This window comes from Gymnoscopelus microlampas (assembly GCF_963454915.1).
Source record: "Gymnoscopelus microlampas genome assembly, chromosome: 16".
Taxonomy (NCBI): domain Eukaryota; kingdom Metazoa; phylum Chordata; class Actinopteri; order Myctophiformes; family Myctophidae; genus Gymnoscopelus; species Gymnoscopelus microlampas.
Window position 1 is genome coordinate 5,907,814 of NC_139953.1, and position 15,396 is coordinate 5,923,209.

Consider the following 15,396-nt stretch of genomic DNA (forward strand, 5'->3'; position numbering starts at 1 on the left):
GACCTTTTGAGAGGGAATCGTTAATGAACCGGAATGGTTAAAATCCTACAGGATCCCAACCCTACCTGAGACAACACAGTAAACACAGAGGTTGGTATTTACACTGCTCACTTGACAAATACACCAGATGTACAAGCTGACAACATCTTACCATGAAAATGTTTTTTTTTCCAGTGACACCATCTGTGTCCATTCCTGATGCAGGACAGTGGATAGTTAGCATGCGTAATGCAAGGGACACCTTTCCCCTTGATGATCAATACAACTCCAATGCATATCAGATTATTCTAGTGTCCTCATTCACTTCATATCAAACCACTTTGACTGACAACCCCTTCAGCCAATCAGCAGTTGTTCCCCTTCAGCCAATCAGCAGTCCGTTGTTGCAACTTTCGCTGTCAATCACAGAACGATGGGCTTTACCAGGCTAAGGATGCTGATAGGCTCGTCCGCGACATTACAAAGTCTAAACCAGTTGTGCTATAAACACGCCCCCTTCTGTGGCCAACGCGGAAGTGACTTTTTCAAACAACCGCGGACTATTTCTTTTCGCCGATAAAGTATAGTTTTGGACCATGACGGAGGCGCGCCGACTCAGCAGACCTTGAGGCCGAGGAGACGCGCCCGAGCGCCTCCAGGCGCGAGTGCCCGCGTCGACCGGCCAATGGTCTGCTAGTCGACTCAGCGCCGTTCGAGTTATGTACCGATAGGGACAGAATAGTAAATAATGTTTTGGTGAGAGCGTTTGCCCCAACTGTCACTCAAAGTGGCTACTGGCCAATCACAGCGCGTCCTTGCACAAGCGTATTGGCCAATCATGCACAACTGGTTTAGACTATGGAGTCACGCGGCTCGTCCACTTGGTGGACGACGACAAAAAGCCAAATAAGCCCTCATGCCAGACTCCTTCCTGAAATCAAATGGAAATGAGATTTTCCGGAGGGAGGGGCTTTACCAGGCTAGCTTTCTAGTGTCCTCATTCACTTAATATCAAACCACTTTTTCCCTTTTTTTTTTACCTCAGCAATGGTGTTCTGTAGAACAATATGATAATATGCCTACTGGCAAAAAACATACAGAGAAGCTTTTCAGTTATTGCGTTGACAGCATTGTTGAATGATACATCTCATTCAACCAATTCAATATGTGTGGTGCATACGTTGTTTGTATTAGATTAAAGGTAAATGTGTGTGTGTGTGTGTGTCTGTCTGTCTGTGTACTTGAAACAGGTCTGTGGTGGTGTGTCAAAGCTCCGCTCCCTGGCTGCCAGACTCATCTGAGACAATAACATTGACCTTCAGATCAAACCCACAACTTCCAGTGAGGAGGACAGACTGTCTTCACACAGCTACCGGAGGGAATACTGACCCAGACCACTGGAACCTGCTGCTGACTCTGTCAGCTGAATGGACTTTAACAAGAACTAGGATTCACAGTGAAAGTAAACTTCAGGGAACATTCTAGAGGAAGTGTTACCACCACTGACTGACTTCCTGTATTGAGCAGAGTGTTTGTAGCTTCACTAACACTAAATGGCTTCCACGTCGTCTCTTCCAGAAGAAGCTTTTTCCTGTCCTGTGTGTCATGACATCTTTAAAGATCCTGTTCTCCTGTCATGTAGACACAGCTTCTGTAAAGAATGTCTTCAGAATAGGTGGAGAGAGAAGGGAATAAATGAATGTCCAGTTTGTAAGAAAATACATTCAACAGGTAATCCACCCTGTAACCTGGTTCTGAAGAACCTGTGTGAGGCCTTAATACAGGAGAGACATCAGAGTGCTTCAAAACGTCAGAGAACTTCTTCAGGATCTGAGGATCTCTGCAGTCTGCATTCTGGGAAACTCAAACTCTTATGTCAGGAATGTCAACAGCCAGTGTGTGTTGTGTGTGTTCATTCAGACCACGCATTCAACCACACCAACCACAGTTTCAGACCCATTGATGAAGCTGCTCTGGAGGAAGCCCAGAAGTCACTGAAGGCTTTACAGGAGAAACTGAAGGTCTTTGTTAAAGTTAAAGCAACCTGTGACCAAACGGCAAAGCACATTCAGGCCCAGTTCTGGCACACAGAGGGGCAGATTAAAGACCAGTTTAAGAAGATGCATCAGTTTCTACAAGAGGAAGAGGAGGCCAGCATCACTGCACTGAGGGAGGAGGAGCAGCTGAAGAGTCAGATGATGAAGGAGAAGATAGAGGGTCTGAACAGAGACATATTAACCCTTTCAAACAACATCAAAGCCATAGTCTACTACTCAGACTACTCTATCATAGAGGAGGAGCACAACGACACACTACTCACACTGCAGGACCCACAGCTGGTCTCAGCCTCAGGGATAGACATGGTCAAACACCTGGGCAACCTGACCTTCAGAGTCTGGGACAAGATGAAGGACATTGTCTCCTACACTCCTGTCATTCTGGACCCCAACACTGCCCATCCAAGACTCATCCTGTCTGATGATCTGACCAGTGTGACATGGGGAGGAAGACAGCAGCTACCTGACAACCCAGAGAGGTTTGACATCTTTCCCTTTGTCCTGGGTTCTGAGGGCTTTAACTCAGGGACTCACAGCTGGGATGTTGAGGTTGTAGACAATAGTAACTGGATGCTGGGCGTTTTAGAAGAGTCTTTTCCGAGGAAGGGAAGTGGACTGGGTAAATTCTGGAGAATAGGGTTCTATGAAGGTAAATACACAGCATGCTCCGAGTCCTCACCAATGTCAGTCACTAAAGTCAAAGTGAAGCAGAAACCTCAGAAGATCAGAGTCCAGCTGGACTGGAATAAAGGAAAGCTGTCATTCTCTGATGCTGATACTAACACACACATACACACCTTCACATACACTTTCACTGACACACTCTTTCCATACATTTGCACTCATAATTTCCCTCTGAAAATGTTACCTGGGAAGATCCGTGTAACTCCGGAACACATGCAGCCAATTAGAGAAGTCGTTCATTTTGTGATAAAAGCACCAAACTTGGCATGAATAATGCATAATGCTTATGGCCTACCTTTTCAGAAAAGCTGTTAGCCACCTAAAAATTGTGGCATTTTTCAAGATGGCTGTCGCATCAAATGTTAAACACGTTTTTTTCAGTGTAGAAATTGAATTTCGGAACATATTTTAATGATCTACCGGTAGTTGTGTATGTATGTCTGACAACACTTTCTATATAGTCAATTTGAGCTGCACAATTCAGTGGATTATAAATGGACATTTTGTGTGACGGTTTAGGCCGAGGGGCTGATATCCTTTTACCACCTATCTGTACAGATTAGTATATCTACTGTAAGCACATTCAGGTATGGGATACAACTAGGTCCAAATAAAGTGCTCAACACCTAGCTTGATCGTTCATCCAGTCCAATTCAATTCAAAGGAGCTTTATTGGCATGAGAAAACATACGTTTACATTGCCAAAGCTAGTTTCAAAATATAATAAAAACGGAAAGTACTCGGCAATCGACAAGTTGTCAATAATAAATTGTTATAATCGTATCTATTGTCTTATCAATTGTTGATCAATAACAGTATTTGCTTATTATAATGCTGCTAATAATGGTTAGTGATGGTTACATTTGATGAAAGACGGGAGTGTTGCACTGGGTTAGGGGTGTAACAAACTATTTAATTGATAATAAAAATCGTATTTTAATAAATTAATCGACTTTCAAAAATAGCAGATCTACAAGCTCCTAGGTGAGCCAGTAGGATACAACTCATAGACAACACACACACGTGTGTGTGGGGAGGAATTAATTGGCATAACGATTAAATTGGGGTGAAAAATATTAAAAGGCAGACGTATAATCATACATAAATATTTTCTTTCACTGTGATGTACAGTTCTGTACTGCGTGATTTTTCCATCTCTGTCATTATTTCCTCCACTTTGGTGCTACATGTTTTTGCATTGCCGTTTCATTAATTTTGCTACTTTCTTGATGGATATTAATGATGGTTCTCTACTGTTGGTGTTTAGATGTCTGGTCCAGGGACCACCAGGGGTCTAAATTGTTACTGAGAGTGTACAAATTTGTAAATACGGTGGGTTTGACAGTGTAGAGAGGGTGCCCAGACCCAGAAATGTATCAAATGGTGGTCTGTGGCCATATATAGAGTATGGAAGTCCTGACGTCACTCAGTTATCCCCTGGGTCACGGAAGTATTTTTTCTATTGAAAATACCATTGGGTCATCTTCGCATCGCGTCATATAAGAACTGTTCCAAAAATAAACTAATCAGCCTGGTGATTCTGTCAGGTATGAGTATCGTTTATGATATTGAGTTACATTTGATAACGTCTGTGTTTGGAGAAAATTATTATTTGGATAAATAAGTACTTTTTCACCGACGGTTGATGCTTCATGTCCATATCCATAGGAGAAAAAATTGCCAGGCTCATTCGTAAATTATTTTGGGAACACAGTTCTTATATGCCACGATGATATTGAGACCTTATGGCATTTTAAATGGAAAAAAATTACCCAGGGAGATAGTGGCCTCTAGTGGCAGTGAAGACTTGGGTTCTCTATGGAAAATCAAACTGGTGGTCTCTTACTGATGATGGTCATTTATGTTTCTTTAAGTGAATCCTCTGTTTTACCTTGTTCCTCTGTTACCAGTTGAAATTGAGTCTTTAAAGTGGAACATTACGTATTCTTTCATCTTTACTTTTTTGTTAGAGTTACTTTCAAACTTTAAGTGTCAAGCTTTGTGCTCTGAAAAAAACAAACTTACAATGAAGTATAAGTAATTCTAATAAACTGATTTTCAAAAATAACATTTATTTCTCCCTTGTCATTGTCTGCACATCAATGTTATTCACTGTAACACTCTACTAGGGCCCTAGCTGAAGTGGTGGAAAAATTACTCAAATGTTTTACTTAGTAAAAGTATCAATACTGCAATGTAAAAGTACTCCTTTACAAGTAAAAGTCCAGGAATTCAAAATGTACTTGAGTAAAAGTATTGGTATCAAAATGTACTTAAAGTACCAAAAGTAAAAGCACTAAAATGTTTGAAAATAGCAGATCTACAAGCTCACAACGCGTTGCGATGCGACGCGTTGTGAGCTTGTAGATCGGCTATTTTCAAATAGCCTATGTATAAAACAGGGCTAAAGTGGTTAATGTATGTTTTATAATGGAATAATTTATCATTTATATCTGAAAAGTAACTAGTAACTAAAGTTTTAAAATAATTGTAGTGGAGTAAAAGTAAAACATTTGCCTCTGAGATGTAGTGGAGTAGAAGTCAAAGTATAGACAATTGGAAATACTCCAGTAAAGTCAAAGTACCTCAAAATTGTACTTAAGTACAGACTAAATGTACTAGTTACTCCATTGACAGCCCATTCATGAAACGGAAAAATCCTATCTGATTGTATTAAACAACGGTACATTTAGATTTGATACCAATACTTTTGTACTTAATACTTGGAATACAGGCCTTTTACTTGGTATTTTACATTGTGGTATTGCTACTAATTTAATAAGTAAAAAAAAAAGAAAGAGAGTACCCCACTTCTTCCACGATCACCACTGATGGGAAATACAAAATAAATACTGAAACAGTTATACTGGAACAGTAAAACTGTCCCCTGTTCCAGTTAGTTAGAAAATCCCTGGGGAAATCCCCTGCTCGTTCCAACCAGTGTTGCCATATCTTGTGAGAGAAACAAGCAACCATATATAGGAAAACAAGCCCAAAAGAAGCCACATGAGCACTTTAAACCTATGCAACGCGTCGTGAGCTTGTAGATCTGCTATTTTCAAACTCTTGCAATAAAATGTGGAATATTTAGAACATGTTTTGAAACATTTTAACAACACAAAATCCTGGCACAAAACATTTTCATGAAAAATATTTGAGAACCACTGGTTTAAATAAGAAAATGTGGAAGCAAGCCAGAATAAGCGAGTGATCTTCAGAAACAAGCAACTTTACAGAAAAATAAGCCCAAAGTCACTTATAATAAGTCGACATGGCAACACTGGTTCCAACTGCCCCGCCCCCGCATGCTTCTGATTGGCTTCCTAGCTTGTGATTGACGTAATCAACGTCTGCTGCGTGGCGTGCGTGCCTCTGTTGCGTCATCACGTCGTAAATTGGCGGCGTCCTGCAGCAACAACAACACATCCAACATGAAGAACATGCTGCAGTTTATGAAACTTATAGGACAACTTAAAGTAAGACTTGACACTTATTACACTAATATGTATTGATAGAATATACTTTGTGCGTGCATGCATGCGTGCGTGCGTGCGTGTGTGTGTGTGTGCGTTTGTGTGTGTGTGTGTGTGTGTGTGTGTGTGTGTTTGGACACTTGTTATACATCCAAACTTATGAAATGTCATCCTTTGGTGGAAGGTATTATGGCTTTGGGGGAAATAACAGTCAACTTATTGTCCTTGTGTCTGAGAGTCAGGGAAACAGATAAAGAAACTCTTCTGGTTACAAAGCTTTAATGACATTTTCTGGTTCATCATTGAACAAAAAAAAAAAGGATTAAAAAACACGCCCCCTCACTTATTAGCACAGTATCAGTCACCAGAACCAAGGACAGGTATGTTTGATGAATCTATTATGGTTAAAATGAAGTTTGAAGTTACAATGGGTTTGTATAGGAAGTCTGATGTAATGAATATCAAATATCTAAATACGGAATCAAGCAAGTACTCAATTATTGGATTATTATAGTTTTTTTTTGGTTGAAGTATATTCCTTTAATGCACACCTTCCAGCCTATCAGAAACAAGGATTCAAGTATTAGAGTTCAGAGAAGAACTGAGTTATTTTCTTTTATCTCTGTTTGATTTAGAATCCTGTTCAACACAGCTGAACCTTACCTGACCCCCTGAGACTAGGGTTGGATCTGGAACCAGAGGAACCCAGACCCAACATTGAGGAACCGGAGTCAGTTCCATCACATTTAGAACCGTTTCACACTGTCAGAGCTGGTATGTGGACTTCACGTCCGCTGGTTCTCTCACTTTTTAATTTCAAGGCCCCACTATAACTTTAGAGTTTACACATGGAACCAAAAGGACCCTTCCAGGTCCATTTGTACACTTTCAGAGTTACAGAGTACAGACATGTAAGGGTCCATTTTGGAACACCCTCAAGTAACCCAGAGAGTCCCTGGACCTCACTTTGAGAACCACTATAATATGTATGCAATACTGTATGTACGGTTTCAATTTGTTTATAATTTATTTTTAATGAAGGCTGATTTATTTTTATCTTGTTTCCAAATATAGGAATCGTTAAAGGGAACCGTTAAGGAATCAGACGTTGAGAGGCAGTAAACACAGAGGTTGGTATTTACTCTCCTCACTTGACAAATACAACAGATGTACAAGCAAACACCTTACCATGAAATGAAATATTGTCTTCTTTTTTTTTCTTCGAGTGACACCATCTGTGTCCATTCCTGATGCAGGACAGTGGATAGTTAGTAGAGGTGTAACGATATAGTAACTGCATCGAAAAATCGTTTTTATAACTACTATATCGATATGCAGCTCGATAACAGCTAAATATCGTGTTGTTTGACTTTGTATCGAATCGTTTTGCAATGCAAATAATCGTATCGAATCGTTTTGCAATGCAAATAATACATTTTATTGATACTAAGTTCATGTGTGTTGTATTTAGCAATTTTAAGAAGAACAAAGAGAAAGAGGGGTTTAATTACTTTTCCATTCCATATCGCCACACTTGGTTTATCAATAAATGTGTGTAATCTCTGTGTTCATGTCAAGGTGCGGCTTTGTCCATATGTGTTCAAATACAATGTCCATATATTTGCCAGAGAATCACTGTGTTTACCTATTTATATCCATAATAATTCATTTTCCCCTTAAAGGAGCTACACCATGAATTTAAAAAATAATAATAATATTTGATATCATATTGTTTATGTCCCTCAAACGTTTTTCAAAAGGTTTGAGCCTAAATCAAGCCTCAGATATACTAATTCCAACTAACTTCTCTCTGGCTTATAAAGCACTTTCACCTGCAATGCCACATTGTCCTGTTTGGCACGGGGCGCTATTGAGCCAGTTTGTATGCATGTTATGTCCTGGTTCTGTGTGGAAAAAAAAAAAAAAAAAAAAAAGGAAAAATTAAAAAAAATATATATATATTTTATTTTTTTGTGGTTAGAACTGAAAAACGGGAGGAATTGTTCCCAGACGTGACGTAGGGTGGGGGAACAAATCTGACGGACTGTTTTCAGACCAATTTACATAAAAACCACAGATAGCCTATGAAAGCCTGCATGCTCGAAGTCGGGTATTTGTTGGAACAGAAGAGAGGTGGGGGAGACCAAAAACACACAAAAATTAAGAAAAAGTTAAAATTCATGGTGTAGACCCTTTAAAAAACCTGCACTATCCACATGATTCACACAGATTAAATTTGTTTGCTAAATAGTGACTGTATGGATTTTAAATCATTGAATCGTATCGTATCGCCATGAATGAACCAATATCGTCCATGTATCGCATCGTCAACCATGTATCGTGATTAGGGGTGTGCCGATATATCGTCCCGCGATATGTCGCGATACGTTTTCGGCACACCCCTAATCGTGATGCGTATCGTATCGCTGTTAAAATGTATCGTTACACCCCTAATATTTAGCATGCTAGCATGGTTTTAATGCAAGGGACACTTTTCCCCTTGATGATCAATACAACTCTAATGCATATCAGATAGCAGCTTTCTAGTGTCCTCATTCAATTCATCTCAAACCACTTTTTACCTCTTTTTTTTACCTCAGCAATGGTGTTCTGTAGAACAATATGATAATATGCCTACAGGCAAAAAACATAGAGAGAAGCTTTTCAGTTATTGCACTGACAGCATTGTTGAATGATACATCTCATTCAACCAATTCAATATGTGTGGTGCATACGTTGTTTGTATTAGATTAAAGGTTCATTTGTGTCTGTCTGTCTGTCTGTGTGTGTGTGTGTGTGTGTGTGTGTGTGTGTGCGTGTGCGTGTGCGTGCGTGCGCGTGCGTGCGTGTGTGTACTTGAAACAGGTCTGTGGTGGTGTGTCAAAGCTCCGCTCCCTGCCAGACTCATCTGAGACGATAAGATTGACGTTCAGATCAAACCCACAACTTCCAGTGAGGAGGACAGACTGTCTTTCCATATCTACAGGAGGGAATACTGACCCAGACCACTGGAACCTGCTGCTGACTCTGAATGAAACAAGAACCAGGATTCACAGTGAAAGTAAACTTCAGGGAACATTCTAGAGGAAGTGTTACCACCACTGACTGACTTCCTGTATTGAGCAGAGTGTTTGTAGCTTCACTCACACTAAATGGCTTCCACGTCGTCTCTTCCAGTAGAAGCTTTTTCCTGTCCTGTGTGTGATGACATTTTTAAAGATCCTGTTCTCCTGTCATGTAGACACAGCTTCTGTAAAGAATGTCTGCAGAATTGGTGGAGAGACGAGAGAATAAAGCAATGTCCTGTTTGTAAGAAAATACATTCAACAACAACAGGTAATCCACCCTGTAACCTGGTTCTGAAGAACCTGTGTGAGGCCTTAATACAAGAGAGACATCAGAGCACTTCAAAACGTCAGAGAACTTTCTCAGGGTCTGAGGATCTCTGCAGTGTAAATGCTGAGAAACTCAAACTCTTCTACCGGGTAGAGGCCCTGCCCCTCCCCCCCGGGGGTCTCTGCCTCGTAAGGCTTGACCCGACTGGCGGACAGGCCGGGTCGAGCCTCTGGAGCCAGGGACGCCCGGGGGTCCCCGGTCCACCTCCGTACCCAGGGACGGTGGCTCCCGGGGCGGATGAGGGCGGCTGGCGGGGACCCACACCGGCTGTTGAAAAGTGTCAACAGCCAGTTTGTGTTCATTCAGAAAACCACACCAACCACAATTTCAGACCCATCAAGGAGGAAGTCCAGAAATCCCCGAAGCCTTTACAGGAGAAACTGGAGGTCTTTAATAAAGTTAAAGCAACCTGTGACCAAACAGCAGAACACATTAAGGCTCAGACCCGACACATAGAGAGGCAGATTAAAGACCAGTTTAAGAAGATGCATCAGTTTCTACAAGAGGAAGAGGAGGCCCGCATCACTGCACTGAGGAAGGAGCAGCAGCAGAAGAGTCAGATGATGAAGGAGAAGATTGAGGGTCTGAACAGAGACATATTAACCCTTTTTAACAACGTCAAACAAGAGGAGGAGCACAACGACACCCTTTTTAACAACGTCAAAGAAGAGGAGGAGCACAACGACACACTACTCACACTGCAGGACCCACAGCTGGTCTCAGGGATAGACATGGTCAAACATCTGGGCAACCTGACCTTCAGAGTCTGGGACAAGATGAAGGACATTGTCTCCTACACGCCTGTCATTCTGGACCCCAGCACTGCCCATCCAAGACTCATCCTGTCTGATGATCTGACCAGTGTGAGATGGGGAGGAAGACAGCAGCTTCCTGACAACCCAGAGAGGTTTGACATCTTTCCCTTAGTCCTAGGTTCGGAGGGCTTTAACTCCGGGACTCACAGTCACAGCTGGGATGTTGAGGTTGGAGACAATAGTAACTGGATGCTGGGTGTGTTAGCAGAGTCTTTTCCGAGGAAGGGAAGTGGACTGGGTAAATTCTGGAGAATAGGGTTCAATGAAGGTAAATACACAGCATGCTCCGAGTCCTCACCAGTCACTGATCTCTCAGTGAAGCAGAAACCTCAGAAGATCAGAGTCCAGCTGGACTGGAATAAAGGAAAGCTGTCATTCTCTGATCCTGATACTAACACACACATGCACACCTTCACACACACTTTCACTGACACACTCTTTCCATACATTTGCACTCATTCTTTCCCTCTGAAAATGTTACCCGGGAAGATCCGTGTAACTCGATCCGTGAGGGGTGCTCCTTCCATTCCGACATCTCGCCACTCCGACTAGTGGCTTCCGCGTGCGGTTAGGGTTAGGGTTAGGTATAGGGTTCGTTAACGTCGGAAAGGCGACATGTCGGAAAGGCGAAATGCACCCGATCCGTGAACACGTGCAGCCAATTAGAGAAGTCGTTCACTTTGTGATAAAAGCACCAAACTTGGCATGAATAATGCATAATGCTTATGGCCTACTTTTTCCAGAAAAGCTGTTAGCCAAAATTGGGGCATTTTTCAAGATGGCTGTCACATCAAATGTTAAACACGTTTTTTCAGTATAGAACTTGAATTTCGGAACACATTTTAATGATCTAGTTGTGTATGTATGTCTGACAACACTTTCTATATAGTCAATTTGACATGTACAACTCAGTGGATTGTAAGTGGATATTTTGTGTGACGGTTTAGGCCGAGGGGCTGATATCCTTTTACCACCTATCTGTACACAACATACGTTTTATGACTTTGTACTGTGTTTTATTTTTGTACTTTTATATGTTTTTATGTGTCTTGTTTTTATTGGACCTTGTGTCTGCTAAATAAAGTTGATTGATTGATTGATTGATTGATTGATTGTACAGATTAGAATATCTACTGTAAGCACATTCAGGTATGGGATACAAGTAGGTCCAAACAAAGTGCTCTAAACCACCTAGCCCAATCGTTCATGCAGTGCCATTAAGTCCAATTCAAAGGAGCTTTATTGACATGAGAAAACATACGTTTACATTGCCAAAGCAAGTGTCAAAATCTAATAAAAACAATTTAAGAAAAAAACGAAAAGTATGAATAATCGGCAAGTAGTCAATAATAAATTGTTATAGTCGTATCTAGTGTCTTATCAATTGTTGATCAATAACAGTATTTGCTTATTATAATGCTGCTAATAATGGTTAGTGATGGTTACATTTGGTGAAAGAGGGGAGTGTTGCACTGGGTTAGGGGTGTAACAAACTATTTCATTGACAATAAAAATCTTATTTTAATGAATTCATCGACTTTAAAAAATAGCAGATCTACAAGCTCGCAATGTGTTGCTCTGTGACACGTGAGCCTTTAGATTGGCTATTTTTGTGTGACACTGTTGTAGGGCAAAGTATAAAATAGGGCTTAAAGTAAGGTAGGTCGGTCAGGGAGGTTGATACTAGTCACTGCACATACTCTTACAGGATGGGGCGGTAGCCACGGCACCGGTCGGTGTCAGCAGAGAGTGTTGGGCAGGAGGAGTAAGACAAAGGCTCGTCCTACTCCTGCGTGACGTCATGAATGCAGTTTATTTTTATCTCTGTATACTGTCAACTCAGTGTGAAATCCACTTGGTGTTGATCATTTGTCCATACACCTTTTATTTCTTCCACTTTGGTGCTACATATTTTGCCGTTTCATTATTTTTGCTACTTTCTTGATGGATATTAATGATTGTTCTCTACTGTTGGTGTTTAGATCAATTTCTAACGTTTCTCAACGTCTGGTCCAGGGACCACGGACCACCAGGGGTCTAAATTGACTTATGGCTCTGTTACTGAGAGTGTACAAATGGAACGGGTCCATTTGGTTTCATTGGTAAACACTGTGGATTTTACAGTGTAGAGAGGGTGCCCAGACCCAGAAATGTATCAAATGGTGGTCTGTGACCATATATAGAGTATGGAAGTCCTGACGTCACTCAGTTATCCGCTGGGTTGCTGAAGCATTTTTGGGCGGTGCAACCACCCCTATATGTGAGGTTTGGACCCCCACCCATTGCACCCCCCCAACCCTGTGCTGTGATTGGCCACCATTGTACCCCCCTAACCCTGCACCGTGATTGGCCACCATTGTACACTGGTTGACTCTATTCAGGACCGTGATTGGCTAGTGAAACACATGACACATGGCAGTCCTATAAATAGGACTGTGCACTTACAAAAAAACACATTTATGTTTTTTGGGGCGGTGTAGCCGCCCCCTATAAGTGAGTTTTGGACACAGACCAAAAGATTTGTATACCCCCTAACCCTTCCATTGTTAATGCAAATCGATACTTTTGCAAAGTCAGCCAATCACATTACAGCTAGTGTCATCACCACTAACTGTAATGTGATTGGCTGACTTTGCAAATTCAGGACTGTGATTGGCTAGCGAAACACATGACACATGTGCAGCCCTATGAATAGCAGTATGGACTTTAAAAAAAGTCATTTATCCTTTTTTCTAAGTGAGTCATGTTGTGATGACCACACACCGCCCACTTCACACTGGGTGTGATTTTTTTTAAAGTGAATCGCCCACTGTGATGACCACTGTGACCACACCGCCCACTTCACACTGGGTGTGATTTATAATTTCTATTGAAGATACCATTGCGTCATCGTGTCATATAAGAGCTGTTGTGGTCCAAAAATAAACAAAATCAGCCTGGTGATTCTGTCGGGTATGTGACTGTGTCGTTTATGATATTGAGTTACATTTGATGACGTCTGTGTTTGTAGAAAATTATTCTTTGTATAAATTAGAACATTTTCACTGTCACTGTTGATGCTTCATATCCATATCCATAGGAGCAAAATCGCCGGGCTCATTTGTTTATTATATTAGGAACCCACTAGTTCTTATATGCCCCGATGCTATTGATACCTTATATGGTATTTTCAATGGAATAATTTCAAAGAATAATTCCGTAACCCAGGGAGATTGCGGCCGCTAGCGGCAGTGATAACAGACTTGGGTTCTCTATGGATATCAAACTGGTGGTCTCTTACTGATGATGATCATTTATGTTTCTTTAAGTGAATCCTCAGTTGTATTGTGTTCCTCTGTTACCAGTTCAAGTGAGAAAGACATTGAGACATAAGTAATTCCAATAAACTGATTTTCAAAAATAATATTTATTTTTCCCTTGTCATTGTCTGCACATCAATGTTAGTCACTGTAACACTCTATAGTAGGGTTAGGGTTAGGGCCCTAGATGCAAGCAATTAACTTTGATACTATGTGCAATTAAGTTGCAAGTAGCCCATTGACTTAAATGCATATCCTTTTTTGTCTGTGTAGTCTTTGTATGAAAAAAGTCCACCTCGACATTTCTGTCAAACTGAGCAGCCATGATTTTTCTCGTGTTCGAGTTTAGAAGCACTCATTTTACATCACTCAATGTTCGTCTTATGTGCAATTTCGAAACGGGTGGTACACTGGACGTGTGATTTACGAGCGCTTCCCAACTGGAACGCATAGAAAGATGATGGCTGCACTGAGTTTACTGACAGAAAGTTGCTCATTACATAAAAATAAAAAATAAAAGCTTGGAGATCGAGGCTACTCATAACATAACGGAGGATTTTTGTGAAACAAAGTCTTGACAGAGACTAGGAGGATAACCCAAGCTGTGCGTACAGCTGTAATATTGGTGAGTTGATAATTACAATCAGTAATAGAACTTGTAGATCTGCAATCGACAAATTGCAGATCTACAAGCTCACAATGTGTTGTGACACATTGTGAGCCCAAGTACAGTATGTAACTCAGGTCTGTTTGACTAAGAATAGAAGGTTTAAGTTGTTAAAACAAAAAAAATGCCCTCCAATGAAGGTTCAAGGTATTCTAGTGTTCTATTCTAGTGTACATCAAGAGTCACATTATTTTGTTGTTGTTCAGACATTGTAGCAGCATTAATAATAGTAAACAGGTGCTTGAAAGTGCTGTGTGCATGGTTATTACTAGGCTCCTAGATTATAAACATCTGTGATTCTGTGAATGATTAAAAGAAAAGTGCAAATCAAACATAGATAATAGGTGTGGTTCTCTAAAAACATAAAATTAAAATATAACATACATTTAATCAAATATAATGAATAGTGCACATGTGACATGTTCTAATATAAGTGAAGATCCGTGAAATGTATCTTCTTTTAGCAGCCATTGTTATCCAGTGAGACTTACAATAAAATGAATAATGTACAACATAATTAAAATGGTCAACTAGCACTCTAAATGGAAGCTGTTTGGGGTTACAGTTTCCACCATTACACTATGAGATGAGCAGCAGTTTCTCTCCATCGACTTGTCTCTCAGGCTCACAATAACACCTCTCAAAAGCCCCTTGGAAGAAAGAGAGCACAATGAATAAAGTCGTTTAAACTCAAACAGACATAAAGAAAGAGAGAACACAGGCAGAGTGAGAAGGAGACAGACGAAAACAGACCATATATACTTCCAATTAGAATTCACAAAGTGTATTCTTATTCACCTACCTGTCAACTATCAGGTGTTTGGGTATTCAATAGGCTTATTCTTCGGTGGAGAACACTGTTCAATCTGATCTTGTGGGACTAATGGCTCCTTTTTCCTAGAAGGGGGGTGGGGGGGGGGCATTCAAGTTAAAGTAGTTCAAAACTTAACTATTATTGTATCCAAAAAATACTAAATCATAGACCAATAGACAGACAGAGTGGTTTCTGGTGTTCAACTGTGTCTT

The 15,396-nt window shown here is 40.7% G+C and overlaps 2 protein-coding genes across 7 annotated transcripts in view; both read left to right on the forward strand.

Annotated features, from left to right (window-relative positions):
- Window positions 1–15,396, forward strand: part of hddc2 (HD domain containing 2) — a gene marked incomplete at its 5' end in the record, with an annotated part of 69,248 nt that overhangs the window by 30,916 nt on the left and 22,936 nt on the right. Inside the window, 4 exons of one of the 5 annotated variants that reach the window (XM_084081582.1) lie at window positions 6,118–6,196; window positions 6,829–6,967; window positions 7,268–7,323; window positions 9,059–11,201. In XM_084081582.1, coding sequence (XP_083937708.1) covers window positions 9,346–10,956 — 1,611 coding nt within the window. In that variant the 3' untranslated portion in view covers window positions 10,957–11,201. Of the gene's footprint in view, window positions 6,197–6,828; window positions 6,968–7,267; window positions 7,324–9,058; window positions 11,202–15,396 lie in introns of those variants that run through there. The other 4 variants (XM_084081583.1, XM_084081584.1, XM_084081585.1 and 1 more) reach the window with 4 other exon arrangements.
- On the forward strand, window positions 1,533–11,372 carry LOC311062506 (E3 ubiquitin-protein ligase TRIM35-like; the record flags this gene model as incomplete). 2 transcript variants are annotated; one of them, XR_014602505.1, is made up of 2 exons in its annotated part: window positions 1,533–3,102; window positions 11,220–11,372. XR_014602505.1 is itself a non-coding variant. In XM_084081595.1 (1 exon), the coding sequence occupies one exon, from the start codon at window positions 1,533–1,535 to the stop codon at window positions 2,988–2,990; it is 1,458 nt and encodes a 485-aa protein (XP_083937721.1). In that variant the 3' UTR covers window positions 2,991–4,314. The 2 variants fall into 2 exon arrangements, 1 of the variants encoding a protein (XP_083937721.1); XM_084081595.1 differs by lacking the exon at window positions 11,220–11,372 and having other exon boundaries at window positions 1,533–4,314.